The following is a 27175-nucleotide window of genomic DNA, read 5'->3' on the forward strand; positions in this document are numbered from 1 at the left end:
GTTTACATTATACTTCAGGAACACAGATTCTTTTCCTGTTTCGTGGGGGAAGGTTACAACTTTATGCTTTGTTATCTCGACACAGACACGCGAGTTGAATTCAGTGCCATTTAGATGAGCATCAGACAGCCTATAAATTACCACAAAGTTGTTTATTCAATTAACAGAAATCTTTGGAGATTATAAAGCTTGTTATATCAACTTCACATTTAGGATAAAATAGAATTAAGTAAATAAAGCCTATCTTTTCTCCTGGCGGGGCCCTTAGAATGCACCGAGCGCCATCTGCTGGTAATTAGTTTTTCAAGATTATTTTCTTACCAAAACTCCAGTGCAAATGAAGACCAGGTACACATGCATCAAAATAGAGATACGTAAAGAAAATCAAAGGGTATCCATGCACTATAAATAAACCTCATTTCACATGAAAGCATTCTATTATAGTCCGTCATATAATAATTCTAAAATTTGCCTTAGGATAGAGATCTAGCAACATTTCAAGTAAGAAATAAGCTGAGTTTCCATATTTTAGAATAGACCGTCATGAAAGTTTTAGACCTAGAAGCAATAACCATTAAGGTTTTCCGTGTTCACGTAAATCATGACATGAACATATCCATCTGGTGCGAAAAAATAAGCAAATAAAACACCATAGTACCACTTCATTCTGTATATTTGGAAGCAGTTAATGAATATAAAAGCTTAATCTTAGTCATCTTTAACATTAAATTATAAGTTAAATTATGTTATAGCATCTTTGTTAATTTTGTAAGACATTATAAATCAACATGCTTAAACACGTTCACTCTTACTCCGTATCTTATTAATTAAAAAAAAATCTGTGACCAAAGAATCTAAATATCTTGATAAAAGCCTCAAAGGTAGGATAAGAAGGAAATATATAGTACTTCTAGAAAGAATTCTGCTTCACACAGTGTTTTTGAAGATTTTTGTGTTAAAACCTATGTCAGATCTTTGTTCTGATACTTGATGCCTCTGAAATTCAAGGAACATAGAAACATGTGCTTTTGCCTCCATTTCAGGTCCTCCATAACCCATGCAGAGAAGTAGACCCACTGTTCCCTATTAACCTTGTCTCCAAACCAGGTACAATGAGACCCAGGTGCACGAGTGTCCATTTCCACCATTCCTATGGAAGCAATTAGTTCTGTTATATTTAACAGTAGATTATAAAGAAAGATAATTACCTACAGGAAATCTCTTAGAAAAATGAAATGAAAATGTAAACATTATTTTAAATTATGTTATAATAAGAAAATCTGACAGAAATTGTTATCCCCAGAATTTGAACCTTAATAACAGGAATTGGTCATTGTACATCATAACACATAGCCTATCAGTAGATTTACTGAGCTCTTACGGAGGAATAACATGTTCTCTATAAAGGAAAATATTTTTTAAAAAGAACATCCTCTGGGCAGCAAAAGGATATGAAAAAGCGTAGTGTGTATGTGTATGTGCATGTGTGCGTGTAATTTTAAAATATCAACATGAGGGCAGTTTGTGTGTGTGTTGAAGGCCATGGTTTTTTTTTAATAAATAATATATTTTTGAAGAGAAAGAGTAACCATACTTTGAGAAAGCATGGAATGATGTTAGCCATTCAGAGAGAGGTCTCCAGAAAAACACAGTGTGCAGGAATTTAACCCCTTTTCCTAGTTTCTTCCTTCCATGGATGCATCTGGTCAGCACCTGAGGGACAGGATTTCTTCTAAGAACAAGGAGGCTTTGACCATTCGAACCCACTGTTATTGAAACCCACCTTCTGGGAGGAGACTTCCGGCAGAGCACCCCGAAGGGCTTGTGGCACTAGATCATGGGAGTCCTCCACCTGTGGTGCAGAGGACCACAAATGCAGGGGCCCCCGCCAGCTCCTTGGCACTTCTGCCCCTTCATCTACCTGGCCCTGCAGGGGCCTGTCAGCCCTGCAACACCCCTTCAGAGGAGTCTACACTTTTAAACTGACTCCCTGGAGAAGTTTAATGAGCCTCCTGGAATTTAAAAAAAAAAAAAAAAGCAAAACAAAGAAGTGTAATGGAAATGGACAAGCTAAAAAAGGAATAGTGAGGTTCACTCCCAGGCTGGTGCTTGGGGGGCTTTCATCAGGAAACTGCAATGGATATTGCAGAGAGCCATGGAAAGAGGAAAGAAAGAAATTAAAAACAGCCTCCTGTGATGAACTTGTATAATTTATTCCTCTGCAAAAGCAGTAGGCACAATGTTTCATTTTCTTTCCCCTCCGCTCTTTTTTTCCCTCTCCACCTAATTTCTGAGCATTCCCAGGCTAGGCAAGCATGAAAATTAAGCACACCCAACACAGGAGTCATAATGAAAGTGAGGAACGCGCTCAGGTTATTCATAAACTTGCACGTTGTGTATTTTGGTGGAGATTTCCTCCCTTCTGCTCCTGATTGCTGATGAAGAATGGTGTTTTAATAGACAGATGGTAAAGACAATTACAGTTAGGGGCTCAGCTGGGAGTTACATCAGTTTATTGCAAATTATTAGTTGATAAATGCTTTTGTTTATAAGCAGAGTCTTAAGCAGCTTCGTAATCAGTTTATCAGCAGCAGGCAGAATCTTGACAGATCGCCTTTGGGGTGAAATGTCACCTCTGGGCTAGTCATTTAAAGTCATGATGGTCAGGCAGCCAGAGATTCTGATGGGCTACCTCACGGCACCATGGCAAGCTCCTGCAAAACCAGGGCACAGCCCACCTTAGACTAGAGCACAAACCCCACGGATGCTGAAGGGACTCCATGCGCAAACGTTTTCCTGTTGAAATCCCATAAAAGCATTGTATCTATTTGCCTAAACCTTAGATAGGATACCTGAGTTTCATGACCTTCAACACATTAGTTGAGCAGATTTTCCAGGCAGTGCTGAATGCCTCCTTATTCACAGGGCAAAACTTTCTGCAGCTACACTTCAGCAGACATCTGGAACTGAGCACGGGGGCACTGTTTACTTTTCTGAAAGGAGCTTCACGTTCCTCTGAAATGGGAAAGGAAAGTATCTCAGTGGAGACATTTTTCTTACAGAAAAATCTAAGTTCTGTGGGGAGAATACACACCATGAGCCAAAAGAACTGGTGGGGATCGGTTACAGGTTTGGGCCTGGGAAGGCCCTCTGTGATAGGAAGGGAGTTTAGAAAATGCACTGGTTTCACCGGGCTGGCTTTGATTTCCTTGTCTATAAAATGGGATGATAGTATTTCCTATTTGTCACACAGATAACTCCTTGGGATTAATGAGGGTGTTCATGTTTCTTTAGTCTGAGTTCTGCTCAGACCACAGTTATCTGTTGAATTTATGCTAAATAATACAGCATATAATATTTAAAATGACAATTTACAGATGATGTTCTTAAGCTCATTTACAAAATACTTGCTGAAAGAGGGTGCTTTCAGTTTAGCATTTTTGCAATAAAGCATAATCAATATTTATTAGTTTTTTTGCATTGCCGTAAGGACATCGTTTAAAAACCTGAAATGTTCAAAGATATATCCTTGAAAAGATTCCCTTGATCATAAGCCAATAAACAATTCATGTCTTTCTAATTTACTTTCACTCTAACAAAGTAAATTTTGAGCTTAATCAAAATAAAAATATTTATTATATATATAAATAATCATTTATAATAACTCCTAAGATAGTCATTTTTGTTTGCACCTATATTAATTTGTATGTTTTTGTTTCCTGGTTTGCAAGCAAAACTTATTAAGCTAATTGGAAACTAACTCCTGAAGTCAGAAGCCAGGTTTCATAGCTGGAATTAGATATTCCATATCCTCTAAAATATTGACATAATCCAGGAAAGTCTTTGGAAATATGACTCCAGCTGATAAATTTTAAATCACATGTATCATATGTGTAAAAGCAAAATCTTTCTTCTCTTAATCTCAGAAATATGGTTAAGTATGTCTCTTCATTTATCTCTCTGACTTCTTTCTCCTTCTATCTGAGTTTCTCAATTAAGATCCTAAAATCATCAGAATAGAGTAAATCTTATTTAAACTGACCACATGGTTCAGTAAAGTTTGTAATTTTAATGTTGGGTTGACATAAGCCTACTTAAAAATATTTGGGAGAAAGCAGAGTGTGGCGTTTTATTCTCATTTTATTCTCACGTCAACATTCAGCACACAGTATTCAGTTCCCAATTTTCCAGTTCTTAAGCAATTAAATGTTCTGTTGACATCAGAGGAAAGGCTGCCTACAGAAGAGATGAAGAATGAAAAGGCTTGATATCTTAAATTGTAAACTGTGATTTAACATAAAAAGCATAAAAAGTTGCTTTTTTGTTTTCTGTAATCAAGTTAATGAAGGATGAATAGTGCATTCAGCAAGTAATTCTGCGATGCGTCCATCCCTCTTGACTGGAAAAGGCAAAGATTTTTTTTTTTTTTTTAATCCATTCTCTTCTTTGGCCGGAAAAACCAAAGACACACTCTAAAGTTGCTGGTCAAATCTGATTTTTTTCCTCCTTCTCCCAGGAACTGCTAGGATGTTCTATAAAAAGATGTCAGGAAAACCAGCATGAGAAAGTTAAATGCCCCAAAATGCCCTGCATTGCCTATAAGTACAAATGAAAAATGTTAAAGATTATTTAAAAACAGGAAAGACCTTTTGTAAAATGCTTTTGATTTATTGCTGTGTATTGTGCAGATCTTTATCAATTATTCTCACTCTATTTTATTCAAAAACTGTTGTAAACTATGAGTTGGCATGTTGCTGCATATGGAAAAAAAGCATTAATCAACTCGAAGTAAACAAGTGCACAGATCTCTCTAACAACTATGAAGTAGTTAATACATTTTTAAGCAATTTTATTCTAGAAAGGAGGTCTAAAAGAGTAGTGCTTAATTATCTGGACTCCTCTGTGCTGGGCTCCCTTTTGACTGTATTAATGAAGCAGCTGGCCCATTGTTTCCCTTTAATTCCTCTATTGTTTTAAGAATATGTCACAGCTCTTTATTCTTTTATCAGGTGCTGTGCAGGAGGACCCACACAATACCTCATATTCCTGCTGTATTTGCCAATGCACAAAGAAACCTCCACAGCGGTTTGCAAAGAAGGGGCACACATAATTTATAAGTTCTGTTCCTTGCACTACTCCACTGTCAAGAATTTCAACAGTATTGGATTGGAATTCATTATAAAATTGCTATTAAACAATGTGGCTACATATAGATATAGGTACTGTGTGAACATCCCCATCCTGAGATCTAGGTAGTAACACCTGCGAAGTTGCAATGGGACAATTATTTAGCTTTTAGGGAATTATTCTGCCCAATCCCTTCCCAGTTGTGAAGAAACTAAATTTCATAAGTGGGCATGATGTTGGATTTTGAAATTATTTAGGTTAAAAAAAAAAAAAAGAAGTTAATGACAGAACAAGAAAGTATTCTTGTTTCCTCCAACTCCACAAACAATGTCTGTGTGTATGAGTGTGTGAGTGTGAGTGTGTGTGTGTTAAACAGCCCATTTATTCCCCCAGAGAATGGCTTTAATTTACCTTAGTGTGCCTAAGAGATATCATGGTTTACTCCATAGACCAATATGTAATCTTTATTAATTGAACTCTGATCAATTGACCATCTTCTTCTTGTATTTTACACATGTGAAGGAAATAGGCTTTTAGATTAATGCAGAAATATCACTGTACATCTTAAGAAATCAAACTGCTGTTAACAATTTAGTATATAACATTTTATGCCAAAGCTACTTAAAAATGCTGGTTCATTTATAAGTAGTTAACTTTTTTCCAAATTTCCATGAAAATCAACCAAAAAAATCACACATGGTAAAAATCTCAAAGGTCTGATTCACATACTTTCTCTTTTTACACACATGGCTTTTTTCTTTGTTTTTCCCCTGTCAAATGTCTGTATTTTTATAGGCTGTTTTCATTGACTTTTTCCCCCTAGTGTTCCCAGTCTAATAAAGAGAAATAAGACTTAATGGCTTAATGCTATGTAGTAAAAGTTACTAACTTCAACTTTTAAAATATCCTTAGAAAAGCCATTAGAATAAATTAGTATTGAAAACCACCTATTTCCTTTTGTATTGTTAGGTGAGTATGTATGGGTTTGGTTTTTTTTTTTTTTTTTTTTTTTTTGAGCTTAAACTTTCAAACTAGTATCCCTATGTATTCGCTTGAGCCTCCTTATCCTTGTACATATTGAGGCAGAGTCATACAAAATCTAAATGTGATTTAATTGGTTCAATTTGCTGTATATCTTTATGCTAAGCTTAGGTCCGTTATCTTGATGAGCCCAGATGTAGTTGTGCTCAAGGTTTACAGCTTCACGTTGCTTGTATTTCCTTATTTTTACAAAGGAAGCGTCTATCAATCACACAGATAAATTAGAAAGGAACATGTATAGACGTAACACATGGAGAAGATTTTTCAGCATGCTATGTAATTATTAACCTGATTTTTACCATTGTAAGGACGCGTGAATTGCAGATAGCATGGACGAAGTTAAATGCTTTTATACTGGATACATTTTGCTTATACAGAACTCTATAGGTATGGTCGAACAATATAATTGAAGCTTTGTCAGCTCTGTAACCTAGCAACAGATAATACTGTTAGGTTACTGAATTGCTCCTGGTTGACAAGTAGGGAGTATTTTTGTGTTTATCATGTTTGCTAATGATGGGATCCTTTCCAAAAGGCTTGTCTTAATCTTAATTAGAGTTTATCAGCAGAGGTCTGCATGACATTGTACAGACACTGATTTCATAAATAATAAAAAGTGCAAGTGAAAAATTTGGCAGGATAGGGAGACACTTAAGGCTACCGCTTCTAGTAAGAGGAGCATGAATTTCCAAAATATAATCAACTTTGAACTGTGACTTTATTCTTTATTATCAAAACTTGTAGTACACTTCACTGCAGTTTTGACAGCAATTATGAGAAAAATTTATAAGCTTCCTGTTAGGAACCATATCTGTTTGTACAAGAACTTTGATCATAAACATTACTTAGAACAGCAAGTACACGTTTTTTCAAGAACGTCAAGGTCTTTGTAGTTATTACTTTCTATGGAAACTGGAATGTATTTGCCCTTTATATGTGAAGGGAGTGGTGTGTGGGTGTGTAGCCTGGGGAGAGTGACTATGTTTGCAGCACAAGAGGCAAAGAGAGAATCCTAAAATAACCTTTCCATTTGGTAGACTTGAGGAAGGTATCAGATATCTGCTTCAGTGCCTGATGTCATTTGATAAAGACTTCATGCCCATGCAGTAGAAATGTGATTTTTTTTTTTTTTTGCTCTGGTTTACACAGTATGATCTTTCACAGTGTTTTTGAAATGTTATTGTTCATTTCTAGTAATAAGTTACACACCTTCAAAATAATAAAGAATTAAACATTGTAAAACAGAATACCATTCACAAATTTACTAAATTCTTAACTGGTTTATTCAGTTGAAGGATGATGCTAAGTCATTACATCCTTTACCTGCCTTTCTACACCTTTTCACTCATCATGCCCACATTCTTCAAATATTATTCAAAGCTATTTTCAGTTGTCATTTTCTGAGTTTCGGAGTGGACATCTCTCTACTGAATTGTTTGAACAAGTCTATGAAATATTTGACTATCAAAAGAGACCTTTTTGTTCATAGAGTTTCACTCTCTTCTACCCTATACAAACTACAGGTAGTTTACCCTTATGCCAATGATCCTTAACTCTAGAAGCATATGAAGCCTTTTGGGGAGCTTCTAAAAAATAGTGAAGCCCAAACTTCACTCCCAGCGATTTTGATTTGATTGATATGGGGTAGGACCCAGAAACCAGTGTTGATTAATAGCTCCCAGGTGTGGGCTTCCCTGGTGGCACAGTGGTTAAGAATCTGCCTGCCAATGCAGGGGACATGGGTTCGAGCCCTGGTCTGGGAAGATCCCACATGCCGCGGAGCAACTAAGCCCGTGCGCTACAACTACTGAAGCCCGTGTGCCTAGAGCCTGTGCTCTGCAACAAAAGAAGCCACCGCGATGAGAAGCCTGCTCGCCGCAACTAGAGAAAGCTCGCTCGCAGCAATGAAGACCCAACACAGCCAAAAATAAAATTAATTAATTTTTTAAAAAAAGCTCCCAGATGAATCTACTGTGCAGTCATGGTTATAAAGAATTGTGATACCCTTTTAGTGTCCAGCTAAACTTGGGCAAATGCTACATCCATATTTAATAGGTGTGGAATATTTAGAATAGTACTTGGCACATAGTAAGTGCTTTATAAGTGTAAGCTATTAGTCATGTTAGAAGATAACCTGGCATACTTCCACACCACAAAGATTTACCTTATTCTCCACATTGTGGCTATGCATTTTAAAGCTATGTCTTATCACTGTGTAAATCTTCTTAACACTGTTTCATAAAGTGAACCATACTGATGAAAGAAATCAAAGATGACACAAACAGATGGAGAGATAGACCATGTTCTTGGATTGGAAGAATCAATATTGTAAAAATGACTATAGCAATCTACAGATTCAATGCAATCCCTATCAAATTACCAATGGCATTTTTCATAGAACTAGAACAAAAAATTTTACAGTTTGCAGGGAAACACAAAAGACCTCGAATAGCAAAAGCAATCATGAGAAAAAAAAAAACAGAGCTGGAGGAATTAGGCTTCTTGACTTCAGACTATACTACAGGGCTACAGACATCAAGACAGTATGGTACTGGCACAAAAACAGAAATATAGATCAATGGAACAGGACAGAAAGCCCAGAGATAAACCCACGCACCTATGGTCACCTAATCTATGAAAAAGGAGGCCAGAATATACAATGGAGCAGAGACAGCCTCTTCAATAAGTGGTGCTGGGAAAACTGGACAGCCATATGTCATTTCTGATTCAGAGAGATAGCAGTGCTAATTACTCAAACTGAGTAATCAAGGTAAGGTACCAAGTCAGTTACTTAGTGAACATCAGATGGCTCTGTGACTTGGGACACCAGGTTTTTCATTCAGAATCTAGAGCCAAACTGCTTTGTTCAAATCCCATCTCCCATATATCCTTCTCTTCCTCCAAGTCCACTCTAGCTGTGTGATCTTGAACAGTTTATGTACACTTCCAGCTTCATGATCTCACAGTAAAATGGAACAAATAAAATCCACCTCACTGCTTTCTTGGGAGATATTAAGATAATGGATGCAAAGCACTTAGCACAGTGTCAGTGCAGAGCAGATAGTAGGTGCTTAATAAATCTGAGGTTTTTCGTATTATTAGCACTTTGGTCATAGAAGCAAGACAGTTGCTCACAACTTGATGATAATAATCTAGTGGTATCTAGCCTAAGGTTGTCATGTTATATGATGTAGGTAAAGCAGTTCTCCAAGATCACACAGTAACCAATAATCAAGTCAGGACTAGAACTAAAGTTTCTCACCCACAAGGCAAACACTCTTTCTAGTTCATCTTTCCACTGAGGACAAATAAATTTTCAATGATTTGGGGTGCCCGCAATGCTTCGTTATTAGCATATAATCCCTTAGACAAAGATCGTTTGCTCTTGAATTACTGTGCGAAGAAATTCATTCATTCAAATGAAAATAGTTAATGTGGTCAAAGAAAGTAAACTCTATCTCAGCGGCAGCTTCATTCCTCTAAAATCTTAGTTTTCAAGTATTACTTTGTTAAAGTAACTTCGTTAGGAAAACTGAGAGAAGACCTCCAATTTTTTTTTTTTTTCAAAAAACCCATCTCATATGAAAAGCACTTAATAAAAGTTATATTCCTGTCCTTAGCTATAACAAAAAACTTGTACAAATATTCTCGTGAATGTTTTGTTTTGTTTTGTTTTGGTGTGCGGGCCTCTCACTGTTGTGGCCTCTCCCGTTGCGGGGCACAGGTTCCGGACACGCAGGCTCAGCGGCCATGGCTCATGGGCCCAGCCGCTCCGCGGCATGTGGGATCCTCCCGGACCGGGGCACGAACCCATGTCCCCTGCATCGGCAGGCGGACTGTCAACCACTGCGCCACCAGGGAAGCCCGTGAATGTTTTTTAGTGAAAAAAAATAGTACCCTCATTTTTTTCCAACTTTTTAATTGTGGTGCGTGTATATATGTGTGTGTGTGTGTGTGTGTGTGTGTGTGTGTGTGTGTGTGTGTGTGTGTGTATAACAAAATGTATTAACCATTTTTAAGTATACAGTTCAGTGGCATTAAGTACATTAACATTATTGTGCAACAATTACCACCATCCATCTCCAGAACTCTTCATCTTGCAAAACTGAAACTCTATAACCATTAAACAATAACTCCCCACTCCCCCCTGCCCTTAGCCCCTGGCAACCACCATCCTACTTTCTGTCTCTGTGACTTAGAATACCCTGAGTACCTCATATACGTGGAATCATACAGTATTTGTCTTTTTGTGACTGGCTTATTTCACTTATAATAAGGTCCTCAAAGTTCATCTATGTTGTAGCATTGTCAGAATTTCCTTTCTTTTTAGGGCTGTAAAATATTCCATTATATATATATATGTGTGTGTATATATATGTATATATATATATACACACACACACATACACATATATTCTATTGTGTATATATATATTCCATAGTGTGTGTGTGTCTGTGTATACACCACATTTTGCTTATCCTTCCTTCTCTCAGTGGACAGTTGGGTTGCTTCCATGTTTTAGGTGTTTTTAATAACGTTGCTCTAAACATGGGTGTGCAAATATCTCTTTGAGACTCTGCTTTCAATTCTTTTGAGTATATACCCAGAAGTGGAATTGCTGGATCATAGGTAATTCTATTTTTAACTTTTTGAGGAACCATCATGCTGTTTTCCAGAGTGACACTCCATTTTATACTCTCACCAGCAGTGCACAAGGGTTCTAACTTCTCTACATCCTTGCCAGTCCTGGTTTTGTTTGTTTGTTTGGGATTTTGGGTTTGTTTTCTTTGCGTGTTTTTGGTTTGGGTGGGGTTGTTTGGTTTTTGATTTGTTGTGGGGGTTTTTTGATAGTGGTGCTCTCATTTTAAAGCCAAATGTAATACCCTGTGATTTGTTTCCATTGAACATGAGGTCAATCAGTGAAGACACCAAAAAAGCTAAATATCAACATGATTTATCATTTTCATGCACTCAGATTGCTTCTTAATCAAGATGAATACCACTGCCTTCCATTGAATTGTAAATTAGAGTTGGCTGTGTTTACCCTAGCTCTAAAAAAGGTTGGGTAAGAAATTGGTTCTCCTGTCTCCTCAGCCCCGTGTAGATTGCTACCAACTGTATCTGTTTCTAACTGGTCAAGATTGGTATGTGATCCACAAATGATGCAGCCTTAATCATTTTTCCAAAATGAGTTAGCTCTCTCCAGTGAAGCATAGATACATGTGCTCATTGAATTTGTAGGTTTATGTTTTCTTTCTGGTGAGATTTCTTTTCTTCGACTTAGCAGGGCAGTGAGAAATGAGAAAAATAGCCCCAACCAGACCAAACCAAAAGGATAATGGTTAACAGTTATATAGCACTTACTATGGCAGGTGCTGTTCTTAAGCTTTCACACATATATTTGCTTATTTAATCCTCACGATAATACCATGAGCTCAATACTACTATCACCATCCCCATTTTCAAGGCTGAGGAAACTGATAGAATGCTTAGGTGATAAGTTCAAAGTCACACAGTTAGCAAGCCGGCAGAGCCAAGATTTGCATGCCAGCAGTCTGGTGCCCGTGTACTTCCTCCAGATGGGATTACATCCTCACTAGCAGCCACATTTAGAATAGTTTTTTTGAATCAGTAATTGAAACTATGTTATAATACTTGGGATATCTCTCCCTATAAATGACTCCCTCAAGTTGTATATGCTCTAAATTCACATCAAAAGAACTCAGCCAAGCTGTTTCCAAGAACCAGTCCTTGACTTTTATGGCACCATTCTCTTGGTTCCTCTCTAACCTTTCCAAGTATACGTTTCCTATGTCTTTAAATGATTGCATCTCCTCTACCCACACCTTAAATGTTGAGATTCTCCAAGTTTCCATCTTTGTTCTTTCTCTTTTCATGCTGTAGTCTTCCTGCATTACCACATCAATGCAAAGAGCATCCACAGCTATTTAGAATGTGTTGACCTCCAAAATATTTTTTTTTCTCCAGCTTTATTCTCCTCCAAAGTCCAACTGCCTCCTGGACACACCCACCAAAACCCTCTCAGGAACCTCAGACTCTACATTTTCAAAGCCAAATTCAGTACTCCCATGCATATACATACACATACATAAAACACACATGCACACTTGGGCTCTGGAGTTGGACAGCCAGAAGTCTAAATCATGATTCCATCAGTGATTCTGCTATGTGTATAGCTTTGGGCACGTTAGCTAACTTCTCCAAGACTCAATTTCCTCAACTCTTAAATGAGGAAACTATCACTCACCTCACAGAATGATTGATAGGATTAAAACAGATGAAATACATAAACCCCCTAGCCTATCGGACCCAAAAAAATTATTCCTAATTAATACCAATTATCCGTTATTGTCTGTATAATACCACTTGGTTAATATACCAGCTTTACTGCCTCGTTAATGGAACTACCGTCAGCTGGTTTTGCAAACCAGAAACCTCTGTGTCATTTTCAAGAGTTTCTTTTCTTTTTTTTTTTGGGGGGGGGCGTGGTTCGCAGGCCTCTCACTGTTGCAGCCTCTCACTGTTGTGGCCTCTCCCGTTGCGGAGCACAGGCTCCAGACGCACAGGCTCAGCGACCATGGCTCACGGGCCCACCGCTCCGCAGCATGTGGGATCTTCCTAGACTGGGGCACGAACCCGTGTCCCCTGCATCAGCAGGCGGATTCTCAACCACTGCGCCACCAGGGAAGCCCCCAAGAGTTTCTTTTACACATCTCAGGAAATCACCCCAGTCCTCTGTCAGCTATGTCTCTTGAATCTGGCCCCTTTCTCCCCTACAATTTACACTTCTCACAACTGAACTCATACAACAGCCTCCTAATAGCCCTGGAGATAACATTTCCTACCCCTTCAGTTTACTCTCCTCAAGACCCTGAGATCTATATTCTGGCAGGGGGTAGGGGGGAAGCTCAGATCATTCATTCACTCAAATAAATATATACTATCTCTCCACCATGAGCCAGACACCACTGTTTTTATGTTACATCAAAACTCTCACCCTGCTCTAAACTTTCTGTGGGAGGAAGCCCTGATTTGTAGCGCTTGACAGTTTCTGACAGCAAATTCTACAACTCTCACCATAGCTGATTTCAAGTTACCAACGTGACATCAACCAGCACACAGAATTCCTGACAACTGAACATTCTGCCCTGTGATCCAGAACAGGCTGGCTCTGGAACAACACTGCCCATAATCCACCTCTTTCTCCCTCACACCCCAAGCTCCAGGTTTGCTGGCCTCCGAGGGCCAAGCAGGCTCTTCCATAATCCTGCACTCACACGCATGCTCCTCTATGTGCCAGTAACACTGTACCTGCCAGGTCCTCCCTACACACACTTCTGCTATTTTACTTCTACTCTTCTTGAGTCAATAAAAATGTCACTTTGGATGGCTTGCCTGACCCCCCCAAGAAGTCTCAGTTACTCACCCCTCTCACATTTCTTTAGTACTAGGGGATGGCACCACCGTGGTCTGTTTATATGTGTGCATTCAGGTTGTATGTGAAATTGTGCATGAAACCATAGCATGCAGCCTGGCACACAGTGGAGAGTTCAATGAAGAGCTGATGAATGAACGACTTGAAAGACTAAATCCTAAGACAATTGACTTCTTCATCAAACCTGCACAGTACATTTTCAGTCTAATTCAGCCTTTTAAAAGGATATGCTTTGGTGAAACCATAAAATGATATAAAATGATAAAGATGATAAAATATGAAACATTACTGAGTACATCTGAAAACAGATATGTGTTACCACTGCCAGGCTGCTTAATAATGTAGAAAAATCTTTTTTTGATTTATTTTTTATTTTTTTAAATAAATTTATTTATTTTTGGCTGCACTGGGTTTTCGTTGTTGCACGCGGGCTTTCTCTAGTTGCAGAGAGCGGGGGCTACTCTTCGTGGCAGTGCGTGGTCTTCTCATTGCGGTGGCTTCTCTTATTGCAGAGCATGGGCTCTAGGAGCGTGGGCTTCAGTAGTTGCGGCTCGTGGGCTCAGTAGTTGTGGCATGCAGGCTCAGTAGTTGTGGCTTGCGGGCCCTAGAGCACAGGCTCAGTAGTTGCGGCGCATGGGCTTAGTTGCTCTGAGGCATGTGGGATCTTCCCAGACCAGTGCTCAAACCCGTGTCCCCTGCATTGGCAGGCGGATTCTTAACCACTGCACCACCACGGAAGCCCATGTTTTACTTACTTTAATTTGCACTTAATATTTTGCGAATTTTATTTATTGATTGGATCTTTCTGGTTCAAGGTCTGAGCACAAGTATTCAGAGTCATCCTGCTGTTGAGCTCACTGCTGTGATAAAGATTAGCTGAGGGCTACCTTCTCTAAAATATCGATTTCTTCTGGGTACCTGAATTCAAAACTTTCCTTTTGTAAAACATAGCCATAGCTGGATTTACCAACAATGTAAGTTTATCAAAAAATGGAAAACTATTACCAGTAATATAAGTTATTCAGTTCAACACTGAAATCCAGTGACTCTAAAAAACCCGGCGAGGAACTAAACCTGAATTGCAGTGCCTGCCTCTGCCCTCCCCACCTCTCTATTACACAGGCTCACTTAATAAACCGTGTCCCAGAGGAAAGATAAGGTGCAAATGATTACCTTGTCTACAGCTGTAAGTAGCTGAGATCTGTATGCACATCAGAGAAGGCCGAACAGCCAAATGCAGAAGCCTTCCAGGGGGAAGAAGCATGACCAGCAGAAATAGCGCCACTTAGCGCTTTTCAATGCGCATCAGATTCCACGATGACGCCGCTTAGCTTCTATGTTTGTAAAGAAGTCATCAATGCCAAGGTGAATCTGTTTTTCAACTTTGGGAAACTTGTATGCTTTCCGATATATTAAAGTGAAAGTGAAAAAAGGTTGTTTTCTAGTCTTTTCGTATATTTGTGTTTCCCTTGGAAACTTTCATATAAATTTGAGGTCTGTAATTTTAGCTTTATTTTTTCACAAACATTTACTGTCATGGATGGTGTCTTGTTCGCTTACCTTCGAAATTTAATCAGCTGGTTTAATTAACTGTCCAAGGGTTTCTCTAAAACGATGTCCTGAATCTTCTAGGCAACTCTGCCCTATCATATGCTGTTATCTTTTCCACCAGCATTTTACCACAAGTTGTTTAAAAACTATGATCTCTTTCAGGGTGGAAAAAAATGAAGTGCAGTTGAAAAGGCAGTTATGCTGAAAGATAAACAGAGCAATATTACTTATCAGAATGGGTACAATTTTTGCTTGCTTAATGAGTACAATATATAGCCTTGCAGTATACACACAATGAGGAAAAAAAGCTTTATAACATATCAAGTATGCCATATTACTTCAGGCATAACTGTACAGGATACATATCTAGGCCTGAGAGTGTAGATAACAAAATATAAGTGCTTTGCCTGTCTAAACATGTTAAATAAATGAGCATTCACTATCGCATTCCAATACATTAGAAGATGTACTTGCATAGTTAATTTTCTTTTTAATGCACCACACGTGATCATTTGAAGCACCAAGCCAGAGTCTATCTTAGTGTTTGAAGAGAGGGTTCTTTTCATTTAAACAAATCTTTATTTAAATAAGCCTTTCTGAAAAGGCTCTTTGGCATATCTCCTTTCCAGGAAGTTCAGTCACGGTAAATGGAGATAAAGAAGCTGCATTATAAGAAATATTATATAAGGAAAGATCAGTCAGCGCTCACCACCCCACCCCCTAAAAAATAATGGCAGCAGACTTATAAGGAGAGTAAAGCTAACTGGAATTTCACTTTCATTTTCTAAATTTTAGGAACTTTGTTTACTTGCTTTGTAGTTTTAGGTATCATTCATATATATACATATACACATACATATATATATATATCCCCCAGTATCTGGGGAAGAGAGAGAAAAAGAAATAACTTCTTACTTCCATAAGGTACAGAAAGAGTACATAAAGAGTAACTTCAAAGCCTCACCTGAAATAAATTTTGTGGTTGTTTCCCTACCATGCTTGTTCTTAGGCAGTATAACATGTAATAACATGGTTAATGATTAAGTCAAGCGCTGGAATGCAAACAGTTGACAAAACTCTCTACAGATTATGTCTATACTTGGTTCTTAATCTTCTCCTACTGTTGGTCACTGAACAGTTCATTTGATGCAAGGAATACAATTTTCCACATAGGCAGGTATGAAAATTAATAAAGAGAAACAGCACTGAAATGGAGTAGGGAAGTCAGAAGGAGGAGCTGGCATGTACTACTTGACTTCAGTATGGATCCCAACAGGAAGAGATGGACTTTGCGTCTCCATCAGGAAGTGACACTACTTAATACCTCTCAGTTGAAGGAAGAAAGCATTTCTCCTTGTCTGACAACAGCTCAGCCAATGAAAGAACGTAACAACTCAGCCAATGAAAAGCCACTCTGTTTGGAACTTTCAATTTCCTCCAATGAGCTTTTCGTTTATAATGGCCCCACCCAACCTCCCCTTCTCTATAAGAGTTTCCTCTCTTTTGTTTCACCAGACTTTCATGTGGTTGACCATAGCTGCCTGTCCCAAATTGCAGTTCCTTTTGCTATTAAACTTGTGTCGCTGGTAAAATAACTGGCAGTTTTATTGTTTGAGGTTAACAAAGGGAAGAGGAGGACGGCCGTTGTCTTGATCAAACGCTCCACCCCAGTAGAAACTGATGTGAAAAACATGAGAAGGTCCTATTGACATCAATCCAATGTACAGCAGGCTAGAGCATTCTATGTCAATTCTTTTTCTTTTTTCTTCTTAATAGGGGGTCAGCTTTGGTGCACGACTACGAAGGCCATCTCTGAGGGTGAAGAGCTAATTGCCTTTGTGGTGGATTTTGACTCAAGGCTACAAGCTGCCAGTCAGATGAGTCTTACAGAAGGGATGTACCCAGCGCGCCTGCTGGACTCAATTCAGCTGCTCCCTCAGCAAGCTGCCATGGCTTCTATTTTGCCTACAGCTATTGTCAATAGTAAGTGCTGAGTGCAATAGCCCAGTACAATAGCTTTGTAGTGGTGATGGGTACTTATGGGAGAGAAAAAAATAATGTCTACTGACAGGCAACCAGGGACAGACTTTTTTTCTCCAGTGTTATAATTTTATTTTATATTCTCTCCAATTTTAAGTGTGTGTGTGTGTGTGTGTGTGTGTGTGTGTGTGTGTGTTCGCTTCTTGTGGGAGTATAAAAAGAATAACTTAAACTCATTCATTTCAGGTTGGATTCCTGAATGTCACACAGAAAAATCTGACATTCTAAACTAAACAACATTCAAGACTATTTAGCTATAAGAGGTCCAACAGCTTTCATTGTTGCTCCTGTGGTAGAATAATTTTGGTATTAAGAGCCATAGAGTTAAAACATAAAATAAGAAAAAGGACACAAAATCAAATTTGATTAGATACACTAATGAAGGGGAAATGTAGGCTGGATAAATCAAGACATCAGCTAATGTAAAAAAAATAAAGAGAAGAGAAAGAAAAATAGTTATAATCTTAGAATACTTTATATGGAGAATTTTTAAATGTGCCCTGGCAAATATATCTTTCTGATTATAGTTTGTTAAAAGGACTATTGAACTTAGTTTGTATTTTCTTGACATAAAATCAGTGATCTAGCAGTCCCAAGATTAGAATTCTAGACTCTGCTCTGCTTTTATCTAGCTCTGTGAGAAAACATGAGTACAACTTAAGAGGAGAATAGATTCTAAAGCCAGTGGCAAGTGAAACATTGCATTGTCAAAAATGTCCTTGAAAATCCCTGAGACTTTGAATGATGCAGAAGTCTAGAGACTACAATCATGTCTTGATATTATATATGTATACATATATACATACATATATATTCAACGGTAATTATGTTCTTGCTGTAACAGCACCCTTTAGAATGAAGAACTTCTCAGGTGTATCTGGAATTACTCTGCATCCAACCAGTGGATTCAGTGCACACAACCCAAGCTACTGTTTTTGAATTTCCTTAATGTAAATGTACTTATTTTGTTTACTGAAACTTTAGTTTGACTTGGATAGTGAAGAACTTGAAATAACATGGACCCAACTTGAAACTGAGGCAAAATGATTTTGTTACCACATATTCTAGGAGTATCTTATATTATTGTGCTGCTCCAGTGTATGAATGTTAATTCTCATTATATTTGAAGGAATACTCTGTTTGCTTTCTATAGCAAGATAACTATTAATCCCAAATATATCACCATAGATGCATACAGGCTTTGTTCTCATTCTTAAATTAGTTAATCAGTTAAAGTCATCTTGAAAAATAAACGCTTTACTATACACTGGGCCCTCTGAAAAGTATAAATGTAACTAAGACTTGGGTGGGAGGGGCTAAATAATAAACAGTAGTAGTATATAATTTTGTAATTAAATTGTATTTTAAAATTCTGTATTGTACCTGCTCTCCTTACTTCTCATTCGCTAGAATTTGGTCCTTAACTTTCTCCTTTTTCTCCTTTTCTCCTTCAACAGGATCTCCTGAGCCAACTCCTTCACTATCATGTGTTCCACCACTCACCATACATTAACAGTTTATAAATCACAAGTCCAGCTGTTTCTGGCGAGTTTCAGACCCGTCTTGCCATCTTTGCAATGCTCCTCTCTCTTTCTCACAGAAATATCCACTCCCACATATCTAATGTGACCATATGCCCCAGTGTGCCTGGATTAGTCCCAGTTTACAGTGTTACCTGCCATGCCTCTGATCAGAGGCACTACAGAAGTTTGGCACTTGGCACTACAAAAGTGCCAAGTTTGCACAATACAGTGTCAGATTTAGTCACTCTGTATGTGCCCCAGCCTGAATTCATCACCCATCTGTCTTCTGTTCCCTGTAGCGATGAATGCAAATATCACTTAACACAGAAATGCTAACAAGAAGTCTAGGCATCAAGGAGAAACCTTACCTTCTGCTCTAACATCTAATTGCAAAATAGTGGTCATCACTTCCAGTCAGTTCTGCTTCCTCAGTGTAACTTTTCTTCTCTCTGTCCCCCTTTCATTGAGGCATTATGGAAGAGTGTTTACACCAGCGTTTTCCAATCCCAGTTCACCCAGTTGCATGATCATGGCAAGTTACTCAACCTCACATTCTTCACCTATTAATGAATGAGGGGAAATCACAGAGAGAGAAATTTTCCATGAATGAATACATGAGAAATACATATCATACATATTGTAGCATGACTTAACAAATAGTACATGACTATTAGCTACAATTTAAATTCTGTCATATTTCACTTAGATTACTGCAGTTGTCTCCTACCAGTCGTAAGTCTTCCTTCCAAATTCACTACCTTCAAAACTCAACTCCACTGTTAGGATTATATCATAGCTGATTCGGTCAGTCTGTTGCTTGAAATGATTCAGTAATTTTCCATAATCATTTGAGATAGAAATCTAAACTTAAAAAAGCTGACAGGGCCTTTGGTAGTCTGCCCCTGACTTCTACAACCTCATCTCTCCCAGCCCCTTGCCTGAGATTACAGAATAGCCTCCGAGCTTCCACCCAGTCCCTCTCTCAGGCTCCCATAGCTGATCCCTTGATTAGGAGGACACAATCCTCTGCTCCACCTGACTAGCTTAATTTCATCCTTCACAGCGCAGCTAAGGCGTGTCATCATCTTTCCTCTAAATCCTTCTCTGACTTCATCCTCCCTCCAGTTCTTTCCCCAGCCTAGTGTCTCTTTTCCATGTCCGAAGCCCCTGTCAGATACCTCCATCACTGTGTGTGGTCATCACATTCTAATGTAATGAACTAACCACTTGTTAACCAGCCCCAGGAGATGTAAGCTGCTTAACAACAGCTGTTTGGTCTCTCATTTTGTTTTACACCCAACTCAGCATAGATCTGGCACTAAGGAGGTACTCTGTAATTAATTTATTAAATGGACCAATGATGTCAGGAGTTGGCGTCAAGGCTAACTTTAGTTCAGCCATTAGATCCCTTACCTTTTAATCAAGCAGATAAACCAATTCACATTCCTGTTTATAAATGCCTATTTTTCTAAACTATAATACAATATAAACAATTTAGGATTAATCTCTTTTGCTTTATGTTGGGATCTCCTAGAGTACCACTTTCTAAAGAGTCTGTGGGAAGGTAAACTGCATTAACTGGAACATTTCTTCAAAAATAATCCTGTACTGTGGAACAACACCCAAGACTGCACTAGCCCCTGTCTGATTGCCTAATTCATAACCTGGGAGCAGACTCTGAGAAAAACTGAACCAAATGCTGCTTTACCCATGGTTGGCTCCAAGTGGGCAGCAGCTAACGTGTCCCTGTGTTTCTGCCTGCAGAGGATATATTCCCTTGCAAGTCCTGTGGCATCTGGTATCGGAGTGAGCGGAATCTGCAAGCCCATTTGATGTACTATTGCAGTGGGAGACAAAGAGAAGCTGCTCCAGTGTCAGAGGAAAATGAAGACAGCACTCCTCAGATTTCCAGTATGTGCCCCTTCCCACAATGCACCAAGAGCTTTTCAAATGCCCGAGCTCTAGAAATGCACCTAAACTCACACAGTGGTGAGTGCCTCTCTTGTTTCTTCTTCTACTCCAGGAGACCCTATTCTTTCTCTACATATATACGTACATTCATACATCTCTATCTATCTATAAAATCAAAATTAAACTTGCTGGACCAGCTGGTTATTATCTTTTGTCACATACAAGTATACTCTATTCAAAGGACTTGGATCTGAATTCTTTTCTAACGACTTACAGTGTTCAGTTTACAGGCTAAACCATTCTAGTTTTTTCTCAACTAAAGTAATTAGGCTGAAAAACAAGTTTCTATTTTTTTTTTTTAAGCCTGCTCTTAAGAGCAAGGTGGCAACTATTCCCATTTATTTTGGAATTGTATGCCCAAGTGTTGTCAGTATCATAAATAGTATTCTAATTCCTATATTTTAAAAACAATTGAAATGAATCAAATGTACAGAATTATATTAATTTTAGATATTTCTTTGAACATTCTTGGATAGGGCAAACCAAGGTTTGGGAATCATAGTTATTCAGCACCTAGAATATGAAACTTGTAAGTCACCTCTGGGTGACTTCCTTTGCTGTTTTTGCTTGGGTTGAATAATTAAAAATGGAAATAGGTGCTAAGTTTAAAGAAACTAACTCAAAACTAACTCCAACCTCCAGTGCTCTAGCACAGTGCAAGCTTTTGTCTTTGCACCTATAAAAATAAGCCATTTCCTTTCTACTTATTCTCTTCGCTCTCCCTACAAAGAGCTGTCTTTATGTAGGTGATAAAGCAGGGGAAGCAGAAACAGGTTGGTTGTCTCACATGGTGAGTGTAAAGTCACGCACAAAACAAAAATAGAGATAGAGGGATCTTCCCAGCTCAATAGGAAAATGAGTATTGGATTAGCCAAGGAGAAAAGGAGACAAATAAAAGAAGTCCCCTTTTATCTCTATCTCTCTGCCATATTTTCATCTTATAAATATAAAAGACAATTCTCATTTAAGTCTAGAGGGCAGAGAGGTAGAACCAAGCCTGATTTAACCATATGCCAACAAATGGGAACAAGAGTTGACCTTAGTAAGTAAAAGTATCCAGATCCTGATTCCAATTCATAGGGGAAGGGGTCCCCCCAACCAAGTAATTCTTCAGACACCAACTGAGTGTCTTGCAATGCAACTCCACTCAATTCTGACACTATGCAGAGAGAGCATTAAATTCCCCAGATTAAGGGGTCAGTCCTACAAGAGTGACTCCCCCCCACCACCCCAATTCAGACTTTAGTCTTTTGTGCTTCTGACCAGTCAACTATAAATCAGAGGTCACCGAGACACCCCCTTAGTTTGACTGCTTTGCTAGAGTGTCTCCCAGAACTCAGAAAACCCATTTGTTCACCAGATACAGGTTTATTATAAAAGGATATAACTCAGGAACAGCTCGGTGGATCAGATGCATAAGGCTAGGTTTGGGGAACGGGCAAGGTGCTTCCAAGTGCTCTCAGAGCCTGCCACTCTCCCCAGATCTCCACATGTTTACCAACTGAGATGCTCTCTGAACTCTGGTTTTTTTTTTTTGGGGGGGGGGGGTTATGGAGGCTTCATTACATAGGCAGGATTGTTTAAGTTATTGGCCATTGGCAACTGAACTTAATCTCTAGCCCCTCTTCCCAGAAGTGGAGGAGGGGAAGAATGAAAGTTCCAACCCCTGTAATCACAAGGTTGCTTCTCCTAACAACCACTCATCCTTAGGTTACCTAAGGGCTTTCCAAAAGTCACCTCAATAACATAACAAAGACACCTTTATCACTCTTATCACAGGAAATTCTAAGAGTTTTAGAAGCTGTGAGCTGGGAACCAAGGATAAAGACCAAATATATATGAGAAATAGATTTTACTGATCAGAATGACCAAATACATATTCCTTGTAAATCACAATATTGCATTGAGGCTTACCCACCAGACAGTGGTGATATTCAAAATATTTAATAACTGACTAAAAACAGGCCATGATCAATCAGCATGGATGTTGGTCCTAAATGACTACATTAGTGTACTGTTACCAATATCAGCCCTGGATAGAGATAAACCATGTTCAGCAAAACCAATGAATAAAATTCTAAATTTGTACCAAAGGTAAATTAGTAGGTTATTAATTGCTTTAGAAAATGATTTCTATTTGGATTCTTTTGAATAAAGACCTAATCTGGTACACTAAATGCACTAAGACTTATTTGATTTGCACATAGGTTATCACTGTAAACTCTAACTAATGCCTGCTTCTCCCTAATGTAGAGCATAGTGCTGTGGTAAGGTTACTGGATTAGAAATTATAAAATCTGAAGTTTAGTCATGGCTCCATCACTGAATAGCTTTGTTACTATAATCAATTCCTTTAGCCTCCTTGATGTGTTTCCCAACCTGTAAAATTGAAACAATGATGCCTATCCCACTACAATACAATAATATTCATGAAAGTGCTTTGGAAACCATAAAGGGCTGTTATTATCATCATATATGGTGAAGGATGTCACAAGAAAAAAGTTACTATCACAAATAAGCTTCCGAAAGATTTCAGTTCGTTTCTGCTGTGTTGAACACATGAGGTCATTAGTAACGGTTCATATCATTAGAAAACCAGTACGTGTGGTTCTCAGTATTCTGATTTTGTATGTTCCTCCAGGAGTGAAAATGGAAGAATTCCTCCCCCCTGGTGCTAGTCTAAAATGCACCGTCTGTAGCTACACTGCTGATTCTGTGATCAACTTTCACCAACACCTGTTCTCCCATCTCACTCAAGCTGCCTTCCGATGCAATCACTGCCACTTCGGCTTCCAGACTCAGAGGGAGTTATTGCAGCACCAGGAGCTCCATGTCCCTGGCAGCAAACTGCCCAGAGAAAGTGACATGGAACACTCCCCAAGTGGAACGGAAGACAGCTTACAGCCAGCCACAGACTTGCTGACCAGAAGTGAACTCCCCCAGAGCCAAAAGGCCATGCAGACTAAAGACGCGAGCTCTGACACGGAGCTGGACAAGTGTGAGAAGAAGACTCAGCTCTTTCTCACTAACCAGAGACCCGAAATTCAGTCTGCAACAAGTAAACAAAGCTTTTCTTACACGAAAATAAAGTCTGAGCCCTCTAGTCCAAGACTTGCCTCATCTCCAGTTCAGCCTAATATTGGGCCTTCTTTCCCTGTGGGACCCTTTCTATCTCAGTTTGCTTTTCCCCAAGATATCACAATGGTCCCTCAAGCTTCAGAGATCTTAGCCAAGATGTCTGAACTGGTACATCGGCGACTGAGGCACGGAAGTAGTAGCTACCCTCCCGTCATTTACAGCCCCTTGATGCCCAAAGGGGCTACCTGTTTTGAGTGTAACATAACATTCAATAATTTGGATAATTATCTAGTGCACAAAAAACATTACTGCAGCAGCCGATGGCAGCAGATGGCCAAGTCCCCAGAGTTCCCTGGTGTTTCCGAAAAGATGCCTGAGGCCGTGAGTCCCAACACTGGCCAAACCTCCATAAACCTTCTCAATCCAGCTGCTCATTCAGCTGATCCTGAGAATCCACTTCTTCAAACACCCTGCATCAATTCTTCCACTGTTTTAGATTTAATTGGGCCAAATGGGAAGGGCCACGACAAGGACTTTTCCATTCAAGCTAAGAAGCTCTCCACCCCCAACAGCAATGATGATAAAATTAATGGAAAACCTGTTGATGTGAAACATCCCAGTGTCCCCTTAGTGGATGGGGAAAGTGACCCAAATAAGACTACCTGTGAAGCTTGTAACATTACTTTCAGCCGGCACGAAACATACATGGTCCACAAACAGTATTACTGTGCTACGCGCCACGACCCTCCGCTCAAGAGGTCAGCTTCCAACAAAGTGCCTGCCGTGCAGAGAACCATGCGTACGCGCAAGCGCAGGAAGATGTATGAGATGTGTCTTCCTGAACAGGAGCAAAGGCCTCCCCTAGTCCAACAGCGATTTCTCGACGTAGCCAACCTCAGCAATCCTTGCACCTCCACGCAAGAACCCACGGAAGGGCTGGGAGAGTGCTACCATCCAAGATGTGATATCTTTCCAGGAATTGTCTCAAAGCACTTGGAAACGTCCCTCACGATTAACAAGTGTGTTCCAGTTTCCAAATGTGACACTACTCATTCCAGTGTTTCCTGCCTAGAGATGGACGTGCCCATAGATCTCAGCAAAAAGTGTTTATCCCAGTCTGAGCGGACGACGGCATCTCCCAAAAGGCTGCTGGACTACCACGAGTGCACCGTGTGCAAGATCAGCTTCAACAAGGTAGAAAACTACCTGGCCCACAAGCAGAATTTCTGCCCGGTCACTGCACATCAGCGTAATGAGCTGGCTCCGCTCGACAGCAAAGTGTTTCCGAATCCAGAGAGCGAACGAAACAGCCCCGATGTCAGCTATGAAAGAAGCATCATAAAATGTGAGAAAAATGGGAATCCGAAGCAGCCTTCCCCCAACGGAAACTTATTTTCATCCCACTTAGCAACTCTGCAGGGCCTGAAAGTCTTCAGTGAAGCCGCTCAGCTCATTGCGACAAAAGAAGAAAACAAACATTTGTTTCTTCCACAATGCCTGTACCCTGGAGCAATAAAGAAGACAAAAGGAGCAGACCAGCTCTCTCCTTATTATGGAATAAAGCCAAGTGATTATATTTCTGGTTCTCTTGTCATCCATAACGCCGACGTGGACCAAAGCACAAACGCGGAAAATGAATCTCCCAAAAGCCAGGCTTCTTCCAATGGGTGCGCTGTGCCGAAGAAAGATTCCCTGCCGTTGTTGCCCAAAAATCGAGGCATGGTCATAGTGAATGGCGGACTGAAGCAAGACGAGCGCCCTGCGGCCAACCCACAGCAAGAGAACATTGCCCAGAATCCTCAGCACGAAGACAGCCGCAAATCTCCCTCCTGGATCTCGGAGAACCCGTTAGCCACGAACGAGAACGTCTCCCCAGGAATTCCCTCCACAGAGGACCAGTTGTCTAGTATAGCTAAAGGTGTGAATGGCTCCACCCAGGCTCCAACCAGTGGGAAATATTGCCGGCTCTGTGACATCCAGTTCAACAACCTCTCAAACTTTATAACTCACAAGAAGTTTTATTGCTCATCACATGCAGCAGAACATGTCAAATGAAATCACAAAATAAATAAACATCACTCACCTTTGGTACCAGTGTTTAATATGTTGTTCTACCCAGTACAGGAAAAAAAAAAAAAAAGAAAAGAAAAGAAAAAAAAAAAGCTGTTTGAATTACATCTGGGCAATCAGGAGACAATTCATTATGGCTGAGTTGAAGACAAGGTGTAATTTCATTACAGTCCATTAGTAAAGTGTATTATTGGTGCCATTTTCAAAAAAAATTAATTTATTTTACCAGCAGTATTCATAGCTGTGGTTATGTTATTTTTTATTTAAAAACTTTATATTAAAGTCATTTGTAATGTTATTGTATAGTTATTGTGTAGCATATATGGTTTGCACTGTATAGTAGCTTTTAAAGAAAATAGTCACAAACAATACAGAAAAGCATTTTAGAAATAGCTTCCAAAGCACTTGTGTATCTTGATTTCTTCTTATATGCTGTTGCAGATATATGTATATGCTAAAATATAACTTGCAAAGATGTTCTAAATACATGTGCTATAAGTTCGCCTTAAGATTTCAATTCTTGGATAATCAGGCTCCGTTTGCACTTTATATTTTAGCAGATACAGTCTCTTAGTAACTAGGCTTTGCATTTGTATGTAGCTGTATGTTTCTGTCCATTTTCTTAATCTTAAACATGTATGTTAAATGAAGATGGCAATTTTTTTCTTGTATAGTACTTGTATTTTCTTTCGCTGATGCAGCTCTGTCTCAATTTTTAAACTTTGCTGTTAAATGCAATACTTTATAAGAATGAACAAAATTACTGGAAGCAGTATTGTAAGTAATGAGGTAGTATTAATCGGTTTTATCTTTTGAAAGGCACAGTCTAAATCGAAACCCTAAACTCAATGCTGCAAGTATGAATTTAATTCATATATAAGATCTATTTAAATATAAGAGTAGCAATACTGCACCTGGTGATCACAAAGATAATGTTCTACTTCTGATAGAAATAATTTCTCAACAAATGTTGTTACTATGCATGTATATGGATGGAATAAAATTCCAGATTGTTGGAGAAGTTTGGCATACTTTTTTTTTTTTAAATACAAGAGAAACCCTATATATCCGTTCTTTGTAACAAGAACAGGTTCAAAAGAGTACTGGATAGCTGTAGTAACATGATGACAAAACAGTTAATACAACTTATTTTATTAAAATGAACTGGAAACTCCAGGCTCTGGAACTAGAAAAGTTCTTCATTATTAATATGTAAAATAAGCACTATCTGTTCTCTACCCACCCCCAACTGTAGCACACAAAAAAGAACAATTTCATGAATGCCTGAAAGGCTTACAAAGTCTACCATAAGAATTG

At 39.0% G+C, this 27175-nt stretch overlaps 1 protein-coding gene across 3 annotated transcripts in view; it reads left to right on the top strand.

Moving 5' to 3' along the window:
* ZFPM2 (zinc finger protein, FOG family member 2) overlaps nt 1-26871 on the top strand; it is a 476915-nt gene extending 450044 nt beyond the window's left edge. For 2 of the 3 annotated variants that reach the window (XM_059042811.2, XM_067017288.1), the window contains exons 6-8: nt 16953-17159; nt 20504-20728; nt 23352-26871. In XM_059042811.2, coding sequence (XP_058898794.1) covers nt 16953-17159; nt 20504-20728; nt 23352-25843 — 2924 coding nt within the window. In that variant the 3' untranslated portion in view covers nt 25844-26871. The remainder of the gene's footprint in view (nt 1-16952; nt 17160-20503; nt 20729-23351) is intronic. The other variant, XM_067017287.1, reaches the window with a different exon arrangement.
* The last annotated feature ends 304 nt before the right edge of the window (nt 26872-27175 follow it).

Source organism: Kogia breviceps, chromosome 17 (assembly GCF_026419965.1).
Source record: "Kogia breviceps isolate mKogBre1 chromosome 17, mKogBre1 haplotype 1, whole genome shotgun sequence".
Taxonomy (NCBI): domain Eukaryota; kingdom Metazoa; phylum Chordata; class Mammalia; order Artiodactyla; family Physeteridae; genus Kogia; species Kogia breviceps.